A 10,208-nucleotide genomic window follows, 5' to 3' on the forward strand; every position below is an offset into this window, starting at 1 on the left:
ACACTGATAGCAGTCGCATGCCAAAATGCACTTTGGTAGACTGCCAAAAAAATGTGCAAGAGCTACTTTGGCGCACTGAGGGCAGCCCATTCAAGTGCTGTTGCACAACAAATGCACCAAAAACTGCAGGAAAAAATGCAATGCGAAAGTGTGAATGCAGCCTCAAGGTGCCTCTGCAAAATGTGGACCTGGTGTAATCTGTACAAGTACTAAGACTGGAAATGGGATATACAAATAGCTAAATTTGAATGCAAGTTTACTTGGAGGTTACCCCAGGTACAGCATACAAAAGGTAAGTGCAAGGCTGTGTCCTAGAGAGACCATTCCTTGCAGGCACATGTTAAACAAAGGCACGTGAGATATAAAGCATGACTGTGCAATCATTTTGTATCTTATAGTGTTTTTCATAGAATTTTGAATCGTTGCCAAACTATTAAACCGGCCATAGATGAGATTTTTTTTTTCCCGCAACTCTGGGTTACAGGAAAGAAATCAACACTGACTGCGGAGCGTGTGTGTGTGGTTGGGGTGGTGGGAGAGCGCTGTCCCTGCTGGGAGAACACCGTGACAGCCAGTCAGCCTGCCCATAGGTGATTCCAATCTCGACTTGTCCTTGCTGAACCAGCTCAGATTCTAACCATCTATGGCTGGATTTACAGATTTGGTTAAATATAATTGAGATCAGATCTTGACTTTGGGATATGGATGTTCCACGTTCAGTTATTCCGATCGCTCCCTATGGGTTTTATGGTGAATTGAGTTGTTTGCTTATTTTGATACAATTTTGTACGGTTTATTTATAATTCTTGCATAATGACTGGAAATGCAGAGACTTATCAGTGAGGGGGAATCAACCATAACATTCACCGATTTTGTTGCCAAGTCTTCTTTTCTTTTTTTTTTCCCTAGCCGATCTATAAGTAGACCTAAAAACAAACTGTTAGCCAGTTAAAGTCTTGTCCAGGCTTCGTTTTTTTTTTTTTTTTCAATCTTCTATTTTTGTCTGAATTCCACATCCTGCCATATTTTTCAGCGCATCACTTTCCCGGCAAAGAATCGTGTGCTTCGCTGTGACAGCCTGAAGCTGCAAATAAAGATGTTTAGGAGATAGAAATTCTTAGAAAGCTGCTTTTGCTGGTGAATATTACATGTCAGGACAAATTGTTTTGTGGTTTCTTTGTACAGATCCTCAGTTCGAGCTCTTTTTGTTTTTGTTTGTTGTTTTGTTTTTGTTTTTTTTTTTGTTTTTTTACAAAACATCAGGTTTAACAGCTATAAAGCTGAATTCCAGGCAAATACTCAGTTTAGTGTATACATGAAAGTGCTTTCACCACCTGAAATGATTTTCATTTCAGTTCAACCTGATGATGCAGGCACCTCTGCCAGACAGCATAGTTGGGTTCTTGAACTCCGCTGCAGCCAAGAACACCCTTCAAACCTGCCAAGTGATATTGAAGCAGCACTACACTGCTAAGGTCAACACCTCTTCTGGTCAGCATGCATGTTCACTGTCAATTCAGCAGAGCTTGATTTGGCTCCCAGAGCTGTCCCTCCCTGCCTCAGCCTGGGTGCTGCTGTGCAGGAGATTACAGGACGTTGGTATGAAAGCAAACTCAGAAACGAATGCTAGTTGTATTTATGAATGAATGTTTTAACATAACTGCAAGAAATGATTGAAGTCCCAATTTAAAGGAACCTGTCAGTGTAGAAATATAGGTGCGCACACTGCTGACTTGTTTTCAAGTTGCATCCTTATCCTTCACTTGTTAAAGTATACCTCTGGGCCAAATCAAGAATTCATCACATAACTGCATACATGCCCATTTTGCCACCATGTTTCATCTCTTCAAATGTACTAAACAAAATTTAACCCTTTTCAGAGTACAACATGACAATGCCCAATTTCTTGGGTCCTTCAGGACCATTTTAAGGCTTGGCGCTTTGAGCACTGCTTTAGGCAATTTAAAGTGTTCCTAAACCCACAACAGTAAAATCAGTCTGTATATGCAGTAAAGCATGCTTGTTATACTCACTGTGGAACCTAAGGGGTTAATCCTCTGCATTGTGTAAAAATGCTATTTGATCCTGTCTTCCCTGATCCTCCCCTTCTTCCAGTGTCCCCCTTTTATCTCCCGATAAGACATATTGTTTGGAGTCACTCTGCACATGCTCAGTTTGGTGTGTATTGCTAGTGAGGCCTTTTTTTTTGCATGGGAGAGTGCATGTGATTAGCACAGGGCCAATCAGCACTGTCCAGACAGAGGTCAGGGGTCCTGCATCCTCCTAGAGCAGAATGAAAACTCCACCTACAAGCTTTAACATGTGCTCGGCTGAACAGTGATAGCAAGTCATGAGACTGCTCTAACTGCTGATGAGAAAAGGTATTTATCAGTTTATATTTACTAAAATAATTGCATTTCCATGTTCTGTGTCTTTGGGAGACCAGATATAGTGAATGCAGGGTCCTGGGTTTAGTAACACTTTAAAGCGGAGTTCCACCCATTTGTAATACTTTACCTTATTATGTAGTCCCTGTGAAATAAAGCACAAGTTGGATATTTTTTTTTTTTTATTATTATTATTATTATTATGCATACCTTTTACTCCACTGCAAGCCTGCAGTTGCAGTCCCAACCGCCTAGGTGATGACATCGTGAGGCGATTTGCAAGGTCTCCTGGGATGTCGTTTCCTGTATCCCAGAAGTCCCTTGGTTTCCTGTAATCGTGGGACTTGGAAACCGGAAATGACGCAAATGGGAGGAGTTTTGCGCCATTTTACCGGAGTCCATGATATATTCCCTTCCTTGCAGTACAGTGCTGTACAGGTTGCCTGACTGGGGCGGGCAGCAGGAACTTCATCCATCCCCACCATTGTCATGGCAGCCTGTACTGCGCACGTCGTGCCGAGCAGTGTCTGTACTGCGCATGCACGAGAACGAGTGGTGCATGCTGGGATAACCAGCAGCACGATTTCAGGAAATAAATACCTGCGGGCTTCAGATGCCCACAGCCATCATGGCGCCTGCCTGCTTCCGAGATCCTAGTAAATGTTTATGATTTTCTAAGTAATTACAATGCTTTTAATATTGAATTATTCCAGTTGTTAATGCTATTTGTAAGGTCATCTTGGATCTGCTTGTAACAAAAGCTGGACTGGAGCTCCGCTTTAATAAATAAAAGTCTAGGCAGCATTCTCTATGGACTTGCTGCATTCACTTGCACTGGATTTCCTATTCGCTTCTCAGCAATCAGTTTCCACCTAATGTAAAGAATGAGCTAAGCCTCCAATTTTTTTTTCCTGTTTTAAGCATATGATCTGCCAGCATGTGACTCCAAATGCCCCATCAGACAACCGGTCTTGCTGACAGCTGTTTTGGTGCAGGAAGCAAAATAATTGTCTCTTATCTCATTTATTGCTTTGCTCTACAGGTGGCCCATGCTCATTTATCAGCAGCAGGGTTAAACTTTTTTTTTTTCTCTCTTCCATGCGGTCATGGGTTGAAAATCCAGTTTTCCATAAACAAATTTTGTTGAAATTAAAGGCCTTGTTTGTTTTGAATATGGAAAATCTGAGTAGTTCTTTATCCAGTCGCCCCACATCAGGCTTTCTTAACAATTTACTTTGTATTAATCCTTCAAAAACCCGATGCACATTTTCTCTTTTTGGCGCAGTCTTATGTATATCTCTGCCTCTCTTGCAGCTGGAGGTGACCCTGGACCTGGCGGAGAGGCGGGAGATCCGCTCGGCGATTCGAGAGTTACGCAGGAAGGAGCTGGAGAGATGCGAGGAAGCCCTGGCCTCTAAACGCTTCAGATCAGAGAGAGGACAGGAGGACAAAGAGAACCAGCCTGGGTTAGTTAATGTATTTGTCTTGTAGTGGTCCCACATTAAAGGGAAGCTATACTGCATTGTTATACACTGACTTATGTATGTAATATTTGAAAAGACTATAACATTTTACATGGTTGTTGTTCCACATTTTATTTATTGTATTTCGTAGTCCCGTTTGGTATTCCTCCTTTTTAAGTGGTCATCTACCTGACCCATAGGCTGACACTCAGAGATAGGGAAAGTCCACCTGGCAGTACTAGGGTCATTTGGTTCGAATCCCAGCCACGGCACCACCTGCCTGGAGTTTGCATGTTCTCCCTGTGACTGCGTGGGTTTCCTCCGGGTACTCCGGTTTCCCCTCACACTCCAAAGACATGCTGGTAGGTTAATTGGCTCCTGTCTAAAAAATTGTCCCTAGTATGTGTATGTATGAATGTGAGTTAGGGACTTTAGATTGTACGCCCCTTGAGGCTTAGGGACTGATGTGAATGTACAATATATATGCATGTAAAGCGCTGCGTAAATTGACGGCGCTATATAAGTACCTGAAATAAATAAAGTGTAGTACTGTCACTGTATATTACTGAGCAGGAAGCAGAACTTGCAAGCATGATGGATTACGTGCAATTATAATTACTATGTGATTGAAAATTATATATACACATAATGGAGTGAATAAATAAAAAGTGTATGAGACCTGTTCTGTCTCAACTGGTTCTGTTGCCCATTGCAAGCTAATGTAAGTACCTAAATAAGCCTTTGTGTTGACTTCCTGTAACCTCCTGCACAGCACGACTGTCAGACTCTATTCTTTTGCACTGTGCTATAAATCTAATAGGAATTCTATGATGGCATAATAGGTATGCATACATTCCCGTGGGTGAAATGATCTGTAAATCTGAAAACCAAAGTTGCCTGGCATACAAGATTAGCGGAACAAAATTACACCGATCACATATACAGTATGTATGGTGTTTAGGCAATTCATTTCATAGTTTGCCTAAAATTTTGTTTTTGATGAATGCACCTTTTTAGGTTTGGTCTAGTGTTTTATTTGGTGTGTTATGCTACATTGCAGTGATTAGAAGGATTCTGATATCCACATATACAGGCATCAAAATGATATGGCATTATGACATTAATCTAGAGTGGGTGACTATATACACAGAGCTGAAGAAGGTATTTAATACATTTTCCCTCTCTTTGTCCCCAAAGGAGCATGGGGGAGCTCTTGTCCATAATGGGCATGGTATTGACACAGCTTCAGATGATCCACATTGGCTCACAATTGATATGATCCAAAAATATTTAGACAGAATAAATGTGAATAAAGCACCTGGACCGGATGGCGTACACCCACGGGTCCTTAAAGAATTGAACTCTGTCATTTCAAAGTTATTGTTTCTAATTTTTAGGGACTCTTTAATGACTGGCAGAGTGTACTTGGATTTTGCAAAAGCATTTGACACAGTTCCCCACACATGGCTAATGTGTAAGGTAAAGTCTACAGGCTTGGAAAAATCTATATGTAAATGGATAGAAAACTGGCTAAAAGATCATATTCAGAGAGTAGTAGTTAATGATTCATACTCTGAATGGTCTAGGGTCATTAGTGGTGTACCTCAAGGTTCAGTGTTGGGACCCTTACTTTTTAATATATTTATAAACGATATAGGGTCTGGGATTAAAAATCCCATTTCAGTCTTTGCAGATGACACCAAGCTGTGCAGTGGAATAACGTCCTTACAGGATGTCTCCAACTTACAAGCCGACCTCAATGCACTGTTTAATTGGGCAACTACAGTATGTGGCAAATGAGGTTTAATGTTGATAAATGTAAGGTTATGCACTTGGGGGCTAAGAATATGCATGCAACATACATACTAGGGGGGTACAACTGAGGGAACCAATGGTGGAGAAGGATCTGGGAGTTCTGGTAGATCACAAGCTTAATAATGGCATGCAATGCCAAGCTGCGGTTTCTAAAGCGAGAAAAATCCTCTCTTGTATTAAACAAGGTATAGACTCCAGAGAGAGAGATATCATATTACCCCGGTACAAATCATTAGTAACACCTCATTTGGAATATGCAGTTCAGTTTTGGGCATCAATTCACAAAAAGAACATTGGGAAATGAGAGAGTACAGAGAAGGGCAATCAAACTGATAAGAGGCATGGAGGAGCTCAGCTATGAGGAAAGATTAGAGGAACTGAATTTATTCTCTCTTGAGAAGAGAAGATTAAGGGGGGATATGATCAACATGTATAAATACATCAGTGGTTCTTATAGTGAACTCGGTGTAGAGCTATTCACCCTGAGGTCATCACAGAGGACAAGGGGGCACTCTTTACATCTGGAGGAAAAGAAATTGAATCTCCAAACACGAAAAGGTTTCTTCACAGTGAGAGCTGTGAAAATGTGGAATAGACTCCCTCAAGAGTTGGCCAGCTCAGTGGATTGCTTCAAAAAAGGTCTGGATTGTTTCTTAGATACACAGAATATAACTGGATACTAACATTTATAGGTAAAGTTGATCCAGGGAATATCTAATTGCCTCTCGGGGGATCAGGAAGGATTTTTTTTCCCTGCAGGAGCAAATTGGATCATGCTTTGCTGGGTTTTTTTCACCTTCCTCTGGATCAACTGTGGGTATAGGATTATAACTTTTTTTTTTTTTTTTAATGGTTGAACTGGATGGACTTTTGTCTTTTTTCAGACAGACTAACTATGTAATTATAACATCCAGGACAGCCAGTTTGTGAACTCTGCATCTGTTAAGGGAAATGTTTAGTGTTTGTGCATACTTATTTTGTCTTAATTGGTTATGGTCAGGACTTCTTTTTTTTTTTTTTTTAAATAAAATATTTATTCTTTACTCTGGTAAATATTTGCATATCCAATATGTTGCAGTCTCAATATTAGCCACCAGTTAGGCTAATTTTCACATTTTGTTCCCCTCTCATCCACTTGTGTGTTGGCAAAGTTGTTCTCGGAGCTTAATAGTTCAAACTCAAATTTACACCCCCCCCAAGTAAATGCGTTTGAGGGATTCATCCTTCTATCTGATGTCTTTATCTAACGTTTTAGTCAATCTAAGCCTCTAGGCAGGGAACTATTGCATTGCTGTCTCTTTAGATAACCCATAGTTTGCAAAACTCCACCGTGCCCCATTCCGTACGTGCAGGATGCTTACCTGCTGTCCCATTCCTGAGGCTTTCATTGTGCAGCCCTGCTTAGAGCTGCATACCCTTGGCACATAGGTCCTCACTGTGCATGCACACTGCTCACTCAATTTCTGCAGTTGCACCTGCATTCTGTTACAATGTCAGATTTCTGTGATGTAAAATAATGAGACAAAGATAAATAATTTCAGAACTTTTTCCACCTTTAATGTGACCTATAAACTGTACAACTCAATTGAAAAACAAACTGAAATCTTTTTTTTGGGGGGGGGGGAATAAACATTAAAAAATTTAAATAATGTGGTTGCATAAGTGCGCACACCCTCTTATAACTGGGAATGTAGCTTTGTTCAGAATTATGCATTCATATTCAAAATCATGTTAAATAGGAGTCAGTACACACGTGCCATCATTTAAAGTGCCTCTGATTAACTCCAAATAAAGTTCAGCTGTTCTAGTAGGTCTTTCCTGACATTTTCTTAGTCGCATCCTAGGCAAAAGCCATGGTCCGCAGAGAACTTCCAACGCATCAGAGGGATCTCATTGTTAAAAGGTATCAGTCAGCAGAAAGGTACAAAAGAATTTCCAAGGCATTAGATATACCATGGAACACAGTGAAGACAATCATCAAGTGGAGAAAATATGGCGCAACAGTGACATTACCAAGAACTGGACGTCCCTCCAAAATTGATGAAAATAAGAGAAGAAAACTGGTCTGGGAGGCTGCCAAAGGCCTACAGCCACATTAAAGGAGCTGCAGGAATATCTGGCAAGTACTGTCTGTGTGGTACATGTGACAACAATCTCCCATATTCTTCATATGTCTGTGCTATGGGGTAGAGTGGCAGGACGGAAGCATTTTCTTATGAAGAAAAACACCCAAGCCCGGCTAAATTTTGCAAAAACACATCTGAAGTCTCCCAAAAGCATGTGGGAAAATGTGTTATGGTCTGATGAAACAAAAGTTGAACTTTTTGGCCATAATTCTAAAATATATGTTTGGTGCAAAAACAACACTGCACATCACCAAAAGATCACCATACCCACAGTGAAGCATGGTGGTGGCAGCATCATGCTTTGGGGCTGTTTTTCTTCAGCTGGAACTGGGGCCTTAGTCAAGGTAGAGGGAATTATGAACAGTTCCAAATACCAGTCAATATTGGCACAAAACCTTCAGGATTCTGCTAGAAAGCTGAACATGAAGAGGAACATCTTCTTTCAGCATGACAACGACCCAAAGCACACATCCAAATCAACAAAGGAATGGCTTCACCAGAAGAAGATGGAAGTTTTGGAATGGCCCAGCCACAGCCCAGACCTGAATCTGATCAAAAATCTGTGGGGTGATCTGAAGAGGACTGCACACAGGAGATGCCCTTGCAATCTGACAGATTTGGAGTGTTTTTGCAAGGAAGAGTGGGCAAATATTGCCAAGTCAAGATGTGCCAAGCTGATAGACTCATACCCAAAAACACTGAGTGCTGGAATCAAATCAAAAGGTGCTTCAGTATTAGTTTAAGGGTGTGCACACTTATGCAACCATATTATTTTTAGTTTTTTATTTTTACTTCCCTTCACTTAAAAGATTTCAGTTTGTTGTACAGCTTTTAGGGGACATTAAAGGTGGATTTCTGAAATGATTGATCTTTGTCTCATTTTTTTTTTACATCACAGAAACAAACCTGGCATTTTAATAGGGGTGTGTAGACTTTTTATATCCACTGTATACTCTTGGCAGATGCAGCCATACAGTGTAGTATGACCCCCAGTCCTATGAATGTTGGGGGTGAGCAGCACTTGTGAGAAGTAGGATCTGGATCTGGCAGGGACAGTTTCATGAAGAGGCTGTGTGGAGCCGGCCAGAACTGCACAGTGAAGATCTTCCTAGCAGTGCTAAAGGTGTTGCTATGCTGTTGACATTCTTAATAATGAATGCATGTGTAAATTGGGCTTGGAAACAAAGAATAACTTTAGTTGGTACACAGTTGCATTTTTAACAGTTTCTTTAAAATGAACGACAAGCTTTTGGGTTGGAGTACTGCTTGGACCTTGAAGAAGGGGGCACACCCCGAAAGCGTGTCTTGAAAATTTGGATGTTAGTACACTTGCAACAAGAACAATTGAGTATTTGCACTAATATGGCTACAGTCACCTCAAGCATTTAAAGTGTTACTAAACCCAGAACAGTAAAATCAGTCTGTATATGCAGTTAATCCTCCTCATTGTGTAAAAAGGTTGATTGATCCTGTCTTCTCTAATCCTCCCCTTCTCCCCAATCTATTTGCCATAGAGCATGTGCAGACTTGCTACTGCTGCTCTGTACTGTTTGGTGTATATGTGTTTTTTGGAGGGGGTTTTTTTTTTTTTTTTTTTTTTTCCTGTGAGGGTGCATATGATTGGCACAAGGCCAACTAGTGCTGTCCAGAAAGAGAGTCAGGGATTATGCAGCCTCATAGGACAGTCAGAGGAGAATGAAAACTCCTACAAGATTAACCAGTGCTCGGCTGGACACTGATAGAAGTCAGAAGACTGCAATGTATTGAAGAGAAAAGGTATTTAGCCTAAAATAATTGCATTCCCATGTCCTGTGTACTGTGGGAAAGGACTTAGTAGACCCAATAGGAATGTTCTGGAATTTTCTGGAATATGCACGGCTTGCTGCCCTCAACAGACCGGGGTGGTCCAAATACACTGGATACAAATGGAGAAACAGAAAAAGGGCGCACCGACCTAGTGCATTATCGTTTAAAATAATTTATTGAAGAAACAAAAATAGGTATCATACTCACAATGGACATATTAACACAGGCATGTCAAACTGAACAAGATGTATGATCCAAACAACATCTGAGTCCATACGATGGAACCCTGGATGACCAACTGGCTAACGCGTTTCAAGGACACAACCTCTTCCTCAGAGCCAGACCCTGAATGTAGGGTCCTGGGTTTAGTAACAACTCAAGTGAATGCAGAGCAAATTGCCTCTTACGCAGCTTGATTTTCTCTTGGTCATCCTGCAGGCTGAACAAGTGAAAACCAGTAGCTTCCCCCATTGCAAAGTCTTCACTGTTGGCCAGGGGCGGACTGACCATTTAGAAACTTGGGCACTGCCTGAGGGCCTGGGGTCAGTAGGGGGCCCAATGAGATGCCCCTGGTACCTTTTTCGGAGGCTTTTTTGAGTTTGTGCAAGGAC

General features: G+C 41.2%; 1 protein-coding gene across 2 annotated transcripts in view; it reads left to right on the forward strand.

The window, feature by feature from the left end:
* Positions 1-10,208, forward strand: part of SMTN (smoothelin) — a 188,172-nt gene that overhangs the window by 67,289 nt on the left and 110,675 nt on the right. For both annotated transcript variants that reach the window (XM_089652203.1, XM_089652204.1), the window contains exon 2: positions 3,702-3,853. In XM_089652203.1, coding sequence (XP_089508329.1) covers positions 3,702-3,853 — 152 coding nt within the window. The remainder of the gene's footprint in view (positions 1-3,701; positions 3,854-10,208) is intronic.

This window comes from Staurois parvus, unplaced genomic scaffold (assembly GCF_062004578.1).
Source record: "Staurois parvus isolate SC_StPar_1 unplaced genomic scaffold, SC_StPar_1.0 ptg000673l, whole genome shotgun sequence".
Classification (NCBI taxonomy): domain Eukaryota; kingdom Metazoa; phylum Chordata; class Amphibia; order Anura; family Ranidae; genus Staurois; species Staurois parvus.